Genomic DNA, 13,495 nt, shown 5'->3' with positions numbered 1-13,495 from the left:
AAGATCAGATGTGGGGTCTTTGATCATGTACATGGCGACAACAGAGAAATAACTATTTCTGAATCGACTGAGGTCTCGCTATATATATATATATATATATATATATATATATATATATATATATACACACACACACACGCGCGCGTATAGTAGCTCCTGGCATGGTGTAGTCTCTTGAATTTCCACGCACACATCTGCTGCATGCATATACGAAATAAGCATGGAGTACTATACTATCCATCCACTTGTTCATGCAATACGTAGGGAGGCAACAAAACAGCACACACGCCAGCATATCTAACTAAGCAGCATGCGTACGTGCTTAAGCAAACTGATTCGGTCCATAGCCAAGAAAGTCAGAGAGAGGCAGACAGAGAGAGATTTAGAGAGAGAAACTAATAGGTCGCTAGAGAGAGAGACAGTAAGAAAGAGAGAGAGAGAGAGAGTCCCGCACACAAAGACTTCCCTTTTTTACCATTCGATGCCACCATGCAATGCAACCTATATATCCACCCCAACGAAACCTGAAAAACCTAACTCCTCGTCGTCCATTGCTACCTACACCTCTCTCCAGCAAGCTAAGCTAAGCGCACGAAAGCTAGGCAGAGGTAGAAGAAGAAGAAGCTAGAGCTGCTAGTCGTCAGTGGGGCGATGGGGCGGTCGCCGTGCTGCGACGGGAAGGCCGGCGTGATCGTGAAGAAGGGGCCGTGGACGCCCGAGGAGGACAAGCTTCTGGTCGACTACATCCAGGAGAAGGGCCAGGGCAGCTGGCGCCGCCTGCCCAAGCTCGCCGGCCTCAACCGCTGCGGCAAGAGCTGCCGCCTCCGCTGGACCAACTACCTCCGCCCCGACATCAAGCGCGGACGCTTCACCGACGACGAGGAGAAGCTCATCATCCACCTCCACTCCCTCCTCGGAAACAAGTAAGTAACCGTCCATCGGTCCATGCATGCATGCTTCCTGGCTACATATCTTGTTCTTCTCAGGGACCGGTGGCTGACGAGTTGGTTAACCAGGTGGTCGTCGATCGCTACCAAGTTGCCGGGGAGGACGGATAACGAGATCAAGAATTACTGGAATACACACCTGCGCAAGAAGCTCCTCGGCATGGGCATCGACCCCGTCACGCACCGCCCGCGCACCGACCTCAGCCTGCTCGCCGGACTCCCGGGCCTCCTCGCGGCAGCCGGTAACTTCGGCGGCTCCGGCGAGGCCACGGGGGGCTGGGACATGAGCGCGCTCAAGCTCCATGTCGACGCCGCCAGGTTCCAACTGCTGCAGGGCCTCGTGTGCGCGCTCACCACCGCGGCGGCTCCCTCGCCCGCGCCCGGCATGAACAACCTCACGGCGCTCCTCGCCGTCGGTAACGGCGGGCAGCACGGCGGATTCGACCAGAATATGCTGCTCCAGCAGTGCCAGTGGGACGACATGAACGACCTGCCGGCGCTGACCAGCTCAGCGCCGACGAGCAGCATGTTCGACGGCATCAGCACCGGCGACGGGCTGAGCTCAACAGAGCTTAGGGGCCACGGGGGTGCGACCGGGAGAAACTTGATCGTCGACCCAATGGTGGCCGGCGACCAGGAGTGCAACAACAATGGCTGCAGCGGCGGCGGCGTGGTGCTGTGCGAGGAGACTCCGGCGTCAAGCCCTTATTTCGAGGGGCTAGAGAGCCTGAACCTGATGGACGGTGGTTGGAAGGATTTGCTAGAGTGAGTACCTGCTCCCTCCCATTCCATTGTTGGATTTAGAACGCTGATTAAATCCCCCCGCACACGTTCGTGCAAGCTAGTTAAGCTAGCAAGCAATCACGTGGATGGATTCTTGTACGAACAGCCCTACGTTGGCTTCGGCGAGTACTAGCGAACGGAACGATCAATCGTCTCAACGGCTCGGAACTTAACTCAGCGATTTAAGCTAGATAGAGGAAATACTTTATATTACTTTGCTCTGGTTTATTTAAAAACTACACAGGGTATACGTATATATATTGCTAAACTAGGCCTACTGTAAACCGACTCGGTTTGCAATACTACTACTAATCCTACTCAGTTTGCAATACTAATTAAATTAGGACACGCGTGTACGTTTAGACTACAACTAGGTTAATTACTACATTCACCTCCTTAACCTTGTTGATGTGTCTTCATTGCTTGCACTCCGACTTTCTTCCTCATCTCGATGAACTTCTGTCGACCGAGGGACTTGGTGAAAATATCGGCAAGCTGGTCCTTCGTATTCACGTGCAGAACTTCTATCCCTTCCTCAACGCACTCCCAAATGTGGTGGAACCGGGTATCTATGTGCTTGCTCCTTTCGTGATGAACCGGATTTTTGCACAATGAGATTGCAGCTTGGTTGTCGATCTTCAATGACCTCTTCTGCACCTTCCGCTTTGCAAGAATAGCTAGGAGTCTTCTCAGCCAAACTGCTTGACAAGCCGCCGTGCTTGCCGCTATGTATTCTGCCTCGCATGAAGACAGTGCCACCACCTTTTGCTTATGAGAATTCCGACTAATCGGATTCAGGCCAAGGTAGAAAACCATGCCCGTTGTGCTCTTTCGGTCATCAACATCATTTGCCATGTCGCTATCTGAATATCCACGAAGGACCAATCCTTCCTTTTCCTTTCTGTACGTGCAGCCAAGATTAATTATGCCTTTCACATAGCATAGAATTTGATTGACCGCGCTCATGTGTTCGGTTGTCGGATTCTCCATGAAACGACTCACGATCCCGACTGAATACGCCAAGTCAGGTTGGGTATGCACCAAATATCTGAGGCTGCCCACAACGCTTCGATACATTGTGGTGTCCACCGGCGGATTTGAGCTATGCTTGCTCAACTTGTGACGTTGGTCCATTGGAACTTGTGTCGCGTAGCAATCTGACATGCCACACTTGTCCAATAACTTGACCGCGTAAGCCGATTGACATAGGGAAATCTCTCCGGAGCTTTGCTTCACTTCGATGCCCAAGTAATAGCTGAGTAATCCCAGATCACTCATGCTAAACTTGTTCTTCATTTGCGCCTTGAAACGTTCAATTTCTTGTACGCTATCTCCGGTGATAATCAGATCGTCGACATAAACTCCAACTAGCAGGTTTGAGCCTTTGGAGTTCTTTGTATAGACTGCGTGCTCGAGGGGACATCTCTTGAACCCGAGCAAGACCAAACTTCGGTCTAACTTTGAGTTCCAAGCTCTTGGCGCTTGCTTCAACCCATAAAGTGCCTTCTTGAGCTTGTAGACTTTCCCTTCTTCGCCTTTCTTTTCATAGCCGAGAGGTTGTTCCACGTACACTTCTTCTGTGAGATCGCCATTGAGGAAAGCGGATTTAACATTCATATGATGAACCTTCCAATCCTCTTGTGCTTCCAAAGCTAGGAGCACTCTCACTGTCTCGAGTCGAGCAACCGGTGCAAACACCTCATCATAGTCAACTCCTTGACGTTGTACGTAGCCCTTTGCAACGAGTCTTGCCTTGTACTTCACAATGGCATCCTTCGTGTCCTTCTTTAACTTGTAAACCCACTTCAAACCTATCGTCTTTTGGTTTGGAGGTCGGGTTACCAAAGTCCACGTGTCATTGCTCTCAATTGTCTTCATCTCCTCATCCATGGCGTGCGTCCAACTAGGACTTTTGCTCGCCTCTATGAAGTTCGCCGGCTCCTCAACTCCGAACAGACATAGTCCGGAGTACTCGAGCGTAACTGGCTTTGTGTACTTGTAGACTTTCTTGAGGGTCTTGTAGCGACGAGGCACTGAGGAGTCCGTTGTGGCTTGCGAAGGAGGCGACACAAATTGTGTCGATGTTGATGCACTTGAGGAAGATGGCTGAGACCTGGACGTGTCATCGACATCCGTTTCGTCGGCGTAGTCGTCGACACCGTCACCATCATCTTGATTGTCATCGTCACTATGCGCCTCGTTGTCGATGTTGTCGTCGAGATCTCCGCCTGTGTCGTGCGTGGCGTTGTCGCTATCTCCTTGCGACCTATGCGTGTCGTCGTTGGTGTCGGCACCATGATGATCACTACCATTGTGGTCACCTTGGTTGGGTGTCTTGCCAACCACCTGGACATCCTCCCCTGCATCATCATCAGTTGGAAATTCAACCGTGAATATGTTACCGTTTGGAGCACCGTCGGCTGCTGCACTCCAATTCCACGCTTTGTTTTCTTCAAACACGACGTCGCGTGAAATCCGTAGACGCTTGGTTTGTGGATCATAGAAGCGGTATGCCTTGGTGCCGGAACTTCTCTCGTATCCGATGAACACCATCTTCGTGCTACGATCGGCAAGCTTTGAGAGGTGCGGCTCCGCCGTCTTCACATGTGCCACGCACCCGAATGTCCGTAGATGAGACACATTCGGCTTACGTCCGTAAATTGCTTCATACGAACTCTTGCCAATCACCGCCTTCGTTGGAGCCCGGTTGAGAAGATAGACCGCCGTCGAGACAGCTTCTCCCCAAAAAGTCCCCGACAGGTTCTTGCTCTTGAGTAAACTCCTTGCCATGTCAACGACGGTTCGATTGTGCCTTTCAACGACCCCATTCTGCTGCGGCGTGTAAGGTGCCATGAGGAACCTCTTTATGCCAATCTTCTCGCAGTAGTCGTTGAACTCATTCGACGTAAACTCTCCGTCGCGATCTGTCCGTAGAGCGCGAACCTTCAGCTTGTGTTCCATCTCCGTTGCAACCTTCAGCTTCTTGAATGCTTCAAACGCCTCATCTTTAGACCCTAGGAGAACGACCCACATATATCTCGAGTAGTCGTCTACCACAAGGAAAAAATACTTCCTTCCAGCGTGAGTTGCCGGGGTGATAGGGCCACATAGATCACCATGGAGCAGCTCGAGTGCATCACTTGCACGATAGGTAGACTGAGCAGGGAATGACCTGTGGTGTTGTTTTCCAACCAAGCACCCGTCACATACTCGATCAACATGGTCGGTAACTGGCATCCCGGATACCATCTCCATCTTTGACATCTTCTTCAAGGCGTAGAAGTTAACGTGTCCAAATCTAGCATGCCATAACCACGAATCATCATCACTCTTGGCGAGCCAACACTCCGGTTGAGATTGATAAATGTTGAGGATATAGAGCCTATTCCGTGTGCGATTAACACGAGCTAGCACGTTTCGGAGGTTGTCGAAGATCGTCATCACTCCGTTCTCGATATTCACCTTGCATCCATTCTCGTCAAGCTTCCCAATAGAGATGATGTTGTTGTGAAGCCGTGGGATGTAGTACACTCCGGTGAGTATGCGATGTTCGCCTGTGAGACCCTCGAATAGGATAGATCCTTGCCCGCAAATCTCCACCGCTGAACCATCGCCGAACTTGACCGAGCCTTCAACATCGTATTCCAGCTCGAGGAATTTCTCCTTGCACCCCGTCATGTGGTTACTAGCACCCGTGTTGAGATACCACGACACGTTCTGATCACCGGATAACTTTGGTGTCACTTTTTCCTCATGAAGTAGCACCTTCCCGCTTGGTTTCACAACCACCGTTTCAGCGAGATCACAAACTTCGGCCATCAGAAGACCAGGACCTTTGTCTTCCTGCTTTGCCAAATTTGCCTTGATCTCCCGCTTGTTAGGCTTTGGACAATCCTTCGCAAAGTGACCCATCTTATTGCAGTTATAGCACTTGACCTCGGACAAGTCCAAGTTCCGTGGTTTCTGCTCTTTAGATTGGTCCGCCTTACCACGACCTTGTGGTTTGCCTTTTCCTTTGCCTTTTCCGGTTTGTCCATCGCCCTTCGTGTTGCTTGAGCCTTCGCCACCGTCACGCCTTCCTTTGCTACTTGGGGCCTCCCAATCTACGCGCGAGTACATGAGTTGGTCACTACCTCCTCCTTTGCCTTTCCGACAGCCACGAGCATTCTCTTCCCATGTCCGCAATCGTCCGATCGCCTCCGTTATGGTCATGTCGTCGATGTCGTAAAGCTGCTCGAGCGTGCCGATGATGTACGTGAATTTATCAGTGACTGAACTGAAAAACTTCTCCACGATCTCGGTCTCATCGAGCTTTGCACCAAGCGCGTGGATCTCTCCCACCAAAGTAGTAAGACGCATGGCGTAGTCATTCACCGATTCAGTTTCCTCCATCTGCAACTTGTGAAATTGGCGCTTCAGCACTTGTGCCCGAGCCTTGGTGACGCGATCTTCTCCGATCCTCATCTCCTTGAGTGCGTTCCACGCCTCTCTTGCCATCTCGAACTCCGCCGATGTCATCAGCACGGAATCCGGCACAGACTGGGCTATGGCGGCCATGGCACCTTCGTCGCGCTCCTCGTCGACGTCGTCATCCGTGATGGCCTCCCACACTCGAAGGGATCGAAGAATAATCTTCATCTTCACCGCCCACACGCCGTAGTTGGCGTCGGTGAGCATCGGGTACTGGATGGGGATGTTGCGATGCGTCTGGACGTTGGCGCCGCTCGTTCCTCCACCACTGGTTGCTGACTTGACGCCCTTCTTCACCTTGTCGCCGTTTTTGTTCGCCTTGGCACCGCTGCTGCCGGACTTGACCAACTCAGCGTCCCTGTCCGTCATCGTAGATCGTAGATCTTCGAGGCTCTAGATACCAATTATTGGATTTAGAACGCTGATTAAATCCCCCCGCACACGTTCGTGCAAGCTAGTTAAGCTAGCAAGCAATCACGTGGATGGATTCTTGTACGAACAGCCCTGCGTTGGCTTCGGCGAGTACTAGCGAACGGAACGATCAATCGTCTCAACGGCTCGGAACTTAACTCGGCGATTTAAGCTAGATACGATTTAAGCTAGATAGAGGAAATACTTTATATTACTTTGCTCTGGTTTATTTGAAAACTACACAGGGTATACGTATATATATTGCTAAACTAGGCCTACTGTAAACCGACTCGGTTTGCAATACTACTACTAATCCTACTCAGTTTGCAATACTAACCAAATTAGGACACACGTGTACGTTTAGACTACAACTAGGTTAATTACTACATCCATCAACCTTCCTTTCTATCAAAAAAGAAAAATGCATGCATGCATGCCCCAACAATAAGTATTTAGGTACAGAGGGAGTATATTCCTAACAATTCTTTTTTATTTTCTTTAATCTTAACATATAGATCAACTAGCTAGGTCGTTTTTTCCCCAGGTATTGATTCAAACGCAATTCACAAAAAAGGAATTAATTCACACAATGCATAGCTCACATGATTAATTCGTGTTTATTTTTATGCAGGCAAATGCCATGGCTGAATTCAAGTGAGCTGTGATGGATAGATAGAAGAGATATGATCAAGAGTGCCAAAAAATAGTCAGGAAAGAGATTGAGAGTACTAATTGTTGGATGGATGCACATTTTGGTCGACCAATACCGAAGATGTGAAGTTTGTGTGTTGATAGGGGAAAAAGGAGGTTGAGTCCACACTTTCAGACATATGTACAAATAAAGAACAGAAGAACATATATGTATATACACTCTCACTGCAATTAATGATCATTTTTGTTTAAATGGTTAATTGTTTTTTCCTTGAATATATGTAATAACTAGCTTGAGACACAAAAGCACCTCTTGTTTCCAGACAACAGAGCATGTGTGTGACAGTGTGTGTGACTATGTGCGGGGGTCTTCTCGGCCACAACGAGCTTACTTATTGGATGAGAGTTGACTAGCAGACACACATCATTTGTACTACTGAAATTAACCAGCAGGGAGCATGCATGCTATGTATGATATACAGCTTGCAAACGGTATATAGTACTATAAAATGAGTTAGTTGGAGTTGGACAAGGACGGCTAACGGTCAAGCTTTAGCTTGTCAAAGTGGAGAAAGTTACCTTATTAATCTTCTAGAATTTCTCCACTATCACTGACGGCCCAGCACGAAAATCAAGGCGAAAAAACACTACCTTCATCAATCTATCTACTAGCTAGTACGTACTTAGATAACAAATATTAACTTAACAGACAGATCGATACATAACTATGACTTATGGTAGTATCAGATTTAATATGATACTACGATTTATGGTAGTCCAGTTGATCAAGTTTAACTAATTCATAAATAACACTCCATCCGTCCCAAAATAAATGTCCTAGCTTTAATACAACTTTGTATTAAAATTATAAAGTCGAGACACTTATTTACGGGCGGAAGGAGTATTAACTTAATTTAGTAGATTTATACAGTAGTTTGACGCTCAAATTAGTTTAGAGTATAGATTCACTTATTTTTGTTTCATTAAAAGACTACATACGGATGTATATAGACATATTTTAGAGTATAGATTCACTTATTTTGTTTTGTATGTAGTCCTTTAGTAAAATCTTTAAAAAAACTTATATTCTTGAATGGAGGGAGTAGTTAGCTAGCTTAGTTAGTTTAGTTTTTGTGATAGAGGAGGCAGCGGATGCGAAAATATCTATCAATGGCAGCTAGCTGCTTGAGTGCACTTTTAGTTAAAACCATAGCCACTTGGTGTGACCCTGATGCCTGGACCATGCAAGTCACAAAATTGGTTAGAGAGTAGGTGAAGGGCTCATTTCCGGGCACCACAAGCCATTGACTACCGCGGCTACGTATCACGCATGTATGCACTGCTCTGACTGGTCTGTCCTCTATGCTAACAGCCTAGCTTAATTAGCATAATATATAGCGCCACTTTTGATTAGCAGCTATCCTCGAAAAGCTCGTGGGCTTTTCCAATTCCAGTACTTAAACCTGTTTTCTGGCAATATCCTTCCTTTTCTCATGAAGAGTTCGAACAGTTTTCTTTTCTCTTCCAAGCTAAGCAACAGGCCGGGCCCTCTCGATAACCGATAAAATGTTTTTGTTAAGATGATAATATGTTACCATAAAAAAATTATACGTGTACGCAGGACCTGGATCTCGTTTTCTGGTCAGGTGAGATTTTGACCCGGCCATGCATTCATGGCAGATGACAAATGGACTACGGATAATTTGTTCAACACTAAGACGTTTTGTTACAAGGGCTAAAGAGGGATTATCAATGGAATTGATATTTATTATTTGAACCTCATGAGCATATATATGGAAATACAATGACCAACTTGACGTACAAGACAAGGTAGAATAAGATCCCACGCTATCTTATCTTTTTTAATAATAATAATACTCAACATCCCCCGTAGACACAACAGTAGCCATATGAGAGTTAATGGACTAAAGTGAGCACAAGTATTAAGTTTAGAATACCCCCGTGACAGATACTCAATGATAAATGAGCTTGCTGGTAACACAAACAACTAGGAAAAATCCAATTTGTAGGAGGTACAATTATTACTAAAAGTGAGGTCAATCCAAAAATTTCACGAGAGATCTCACTGGAAAGCCCATTGATTGGGTAATTTGGACTCTAATGAGCCAGGAGGAGTTTTTTGGGGCCCAAAAAAGGAGTCTCTCCCTTCATTCAGAGAACAGAATGTTGTTATAGAGACACACCGATCGTACCCCTTCATTTGTGACTCACGACGCGCACAGAAAATCGGGCTTCCTGCCTCCCATTAGCATTGGTACTCATATGCCTCGTCTTCCGTGGCCTTAGAGCCATGGAAGCGCAGTTGATCCCGGCCTATACCAACGGGAAGGCTCTGCCTTTAGGGTTTTTCTTAGTTTGTTAAGATTTGTGTCCAACTCAAGAACGTGAGGTGGTAGCGGCTCACAGAACAAGAAATAATGTTCTTGCCATCTAGCCTCCGTCTTGGAAGTGCGTTCTTAATTTGTGTTACTTTTCATGTTCTTTGTATTCCCTTGACAGTTGATAGATAGATCGAAAGTTCTCTTGCGAAAAAGAAACAGTGTTAGTGGTTATTACAATGGTTTAGTATTTGAAATAATGTAGCTAGATGCAACGAGGAAGTCGTTGTAATATAGTGGTAAATATTCATGCCTGTCACCCCGATAACCGGGATTTGATCGAAAAAAAACGCATTTCTTTTTATTACATATAAAATGAACATTCTTTACCAAAATTCTATGCATTCCATCCTTAGCAATGTAAGCCCCACGTGTCCATTATCTCCTGTCGTTTTTGTAGATTCCTGGAGAAAGAACAAACTAATCATTGGCATTATTATTATTATTCAATACATTCATCACAGACTGTATTAGTCAGTGACACACGACAAAAGGAAGCGGAGTAACTTGTCAATCCTGCCTGCTGACCCCCTAGTTGCTATTACTTCCCAGCAGCAGTACTGCTACTTCAGCCTACATCCACAGTTAAGCTTCCCTTGCAAGCCTGCACAAATGGCATCACCACCTAAGACCTAACCTAACCATCTTGCAAGCCGCAGCCCTGCCTAGCCACCTAGTTAGCTGTTAAATAAACTAATTGAGATCCCTGAAGAAGAGAAAAACAGCATACCACTCAACCAGAGTACTGATTTTTCTTTCAGACAAGAACCTCTTTTTATACCAGAGGTTCAGACAAGAAGCTGCAGGCACTACTGTTGCTAGTCAGCCATCACTGGCGTGCCAATGTTGTCTGGCTTTCCCATGCGTCTCAACTATGCCTTTGACTCCCAATCCACAAACAATTGTGCCAAGTTGATGCTTGCTAAACTGGCTACACATGCTTACTGTCTTTGTGCTAAGGTGGCTACAAACCTCATGTCTTTAAATATAAATCAGGGCAAAGACCAGGATTTGGTATGTGTGCTACCATTTTTGGTCGTGCGCACATGCTAGTATTGCTGAGGTACTGGTCGAGCATATTCAGTTGATAAAATTCTGTCTGGCAGTAGGAGCACTAAACTAGATTCCAGTGATCTGAATCTAGCAGACAATTAACCGTGTGTAAACTACTAGCAGCTGAAGTTTCAACTCCGTAATCCACTGTACTCAACATTAAGGAAGCAGTTAATAGTATTTTTTTAATGATTGACAGTTACTACAAGACAGATGAAATAACTGAAGATCTAAGGACAGATTCAGTTTCATACGGTGTTGCTTGTTGGTTCGCTTTGGACAGCAGGTGATAGCTTGTGCCTGTTTTTCAGGTGCAGACACAGACACAGACACAGACACAGACACACAGGTTCAGGGTTGAATTCATTTCATTCTATTTGTAAACAGTTCCTGCTGCCAATAGCACAGACATGCTCTAAGACAAGTTGGTTAACAAAAAGGGGTCAATCCGAGCAGCAAAGTCAAACAGATGCTATAATGCAACATGGTCCGATCCTCTTTCTCCTAACTAACTGGATTACATTAATGCAACAAACTAAGATTGCACAAGTTTTTTAGACGCGGCTCTTGTCGGTATGCATTGAAATATGTCCTTATTCACACAAATGGATTTATTTATTTATATTTATTTCCCTGAAATCTTATCTGAAACCCATGGTAACTTAAGATATATTTTTTATGAGGAAATACAGTTACAGATATGGTTTTTCCTCACATCAGAGTACCAAAATTTTCTGCTTATGTAACTGATGGCATCAGCGAGAAGAGCAAATCGGTCGAGGCCCCGAGCATCAAATTCAACCTTGATATAGTCTTTGTCAACTCACCCAAATTGTCACCATATCATACTAATGGAGCCTTTCTACACGTCTGCGATTAGGACAGTGAAGCTATTGAATTGAGAATGCCTAGGCCAATAGGCCTAGCTTAGCATTGATTAATAAAACTTAAAACAATGTCTTGCAATTAATCTGCGATATTTAACTCATTTTCCGTAGATCGATGCCCAAATGGCAATAAATCTTAGTCTAGGTTGTTAATATAACGTCTAGTATAAGTGCGAAGATACAAGTGAAGTGGCCCAAACTTGGACACAATCCTCACCAAACTGTAACAACTACACGCTTAACAGTGACATGCAATGAGCAAATGGATCAGGCAAAGATTTGGTTCCATTTCTTTATCAGATTTTGTTTACTAACTATGCTAGCATATATTATACTCCCTCCGTCCGAAAATACTTGTTAATAGACTGGATGTATCTAAATGTATTTTAGTTTTAAATACATCTATTTTTATTCATTTGTACGACAACTAATTCCGGTCGGAGGGAGTAATAATTAACAGGTGCAGTCCATGGTATGCTACGGCAGATCATATTGTTAATCCTTGTTTTTTTTAGAAAAGGAGACGATGCCCCCGCGTCCTTGTTGATTCAGAAAATTCTTAAACAATCTAGTATCATATGAAAAGACGTGAGAACAAGTGGCTTCGTGCATGTTAATGTTGCATTAGACTACGTTGAGAACCTAATTAACCTAAAGACCCCACAAGCCTGTCTGACTGTGTAAACGTTTAAGCTTGACTTATCTGGGATCGTTACTTTATTCATCAACTGAACAGCATGTGAAGAGAAAGGTGCAGCGCTAGCCTTCTCCGCTCGTGATCCTGATCCGAAGCAACAAGATCACAGAACCGCTCGCGTCGCCTCCAGGGAGGCGACTCGGGCGCCCTAGCCGCCGCCGCCCTCGACCTCCCTCCTCCCCTGCTTCCCCGCCGCCGCCGGAGGAGGCCGGCGAGCGACTCGCTCGGCGGACGGCGGGCCTTCCTCCCTTCTTCACGAGGGGATCCTCTGGCTGAGATGCGACGGCGTTCCTGGGCGTACGGCATGGAGGCGGAGTTGGCGCGCTCGGGCGGCGGCTCGATGGGATCCTGGCGGCGCTGCGGGGCTGCCGGCGGATCTGGGGTTCACAACCCCAGATCGGTTCTCCTTCTCGGATGATGCTGGATCTGAACATGGTGGTGGCGTCATCCCCTTCGTCAGGGATGACGGTCAGGTGATGGGTCCTTGTGGCGTTGCTGGTGGCGGCGGATCTTGGGATCCCGCTTCCGGAGACGTCGCAGGATGTGGTGGCCCGTGCAGGAGAGATGGGTTCTTCGACCAGATCTAGGTAAAAGCTTGCTTTCGGCTACTGCCAAAGCCGACGATGGCTACGTCGTTTCCTTCCTGAAGGCATCGCTTAGGAGAAGTTCAAGGCCACTCTTTGCTACCTTCGGGGGAAACCCTAGATCAGTAGATCGGATGACGGCGATGCTCTGGTGTCGTTTCCCTCTTGGGGCGTCATTCATGGAGGTACACACGGGCTCGAGGGATCATTGGTCGGCATCAACGATGGAGCGCGTTCCTTGTGACACATCGACATCGTGGAGTCTCGGCGGCGAGGCGCAGCAAAGTCTCGACGACGGATGCGTGATGATGAGCGCGCGTAGGGAGGAGGCGCTGTCTGGCGCCGTGGGGGCATCGACGGCAGGCCTTGCAAGGTCGATGCGTCAGTAACTCTTCTGAAGATAGATTGATGGAAAGCGGCGGCTGTTGTTTGTTGTGTATCCCTTGCAACGGCGCCAGAAATAGTTGTGTCGACGGCACCAGGAATCCTTCAGCTACGGCTACGTCTTATGGGACTTCCTAGGCAAGTATGCAAAGGATTTCCCACTTGGCCTTGGAGCCTTGCCTTGGTGTTCCCTCGAAGCGAAAAGGGTGATGTAGCACAGCGACGGTAA

The 13,495-nt window shown here is 46.9% G+C and overlaps 1 protein-coding gene across 1 annotated transcript; it reads left to right on the top strand.

The window, feature by feature from the left end:
- The first annotated feature begins 556 nt into the window (after positions 1 to 556).
- Positions 557 to 7,435, top strand: LOC123411682 (transcription factor MYB92-like). Its single transcript, XM_045104645.1, has 3 exons — positions 557 to 923; positions 1,017 to 1,712; positions 7,243 to 7,435. The coding sequence occupies exons 1-3, from the start codon at positions 652 to 654 to the stop codon at positions 7,274 to 7,276; spliced, it is 1,002 nt and encodes a 333-aa protein (XP_044960580.1). The 5' UTR covers positions 557 to 651; the 3' UTR covers positions 7,277 to 7,435.
- Positions 7,436 to 13,495: the final 6,060 nt, after the last annotated feature.

Source organism: Hordeum vulgare, chromosome 7H (genome assembly GCF_904849725.1).
Source record: "Hordeum vulgare subsp. vulgare chromosome 7H, MorexV3_pseudomolecules_assembly, whole genome shotgun sequence".
Classification (NCBI taxonomy): Eukaryota; Viridiplantae; Streptophyta; class Magnoliopsida; order Poales; family Poaceae; genus Hordeum; species Hordeum vulgare.
Note: the sequence above shows the minus strand (reverse complement) of the source record. Positions and strands in the feature narration are given on the sequence as shown.

Excerpts from the sequence above, each read along its gene's own strand:
- LOC123411682 (XM_045104645.1), top strand. The coding sequence starts at position 652 with ATGGGGCGGTCGCCGTGCTGCGACGGGAAGGCCGGCGTGATCGTGAAG. Across the intron at positions 924-1,016 it reads CACTCCCTCCTCGGAAACAA|GTGGTCGTCGATCGCTACCA; the intron begins GTAAGTAACCGT and ends TTGGTTAACCAG. Across the intron at positions 1,713-7,242 it reads GGTTGGAAGGATTTGCTAGA|GCAAATGCCATGGCTGAATT; the intron begins GTGAGTACCTGC and ends ATTTTTATGCAG.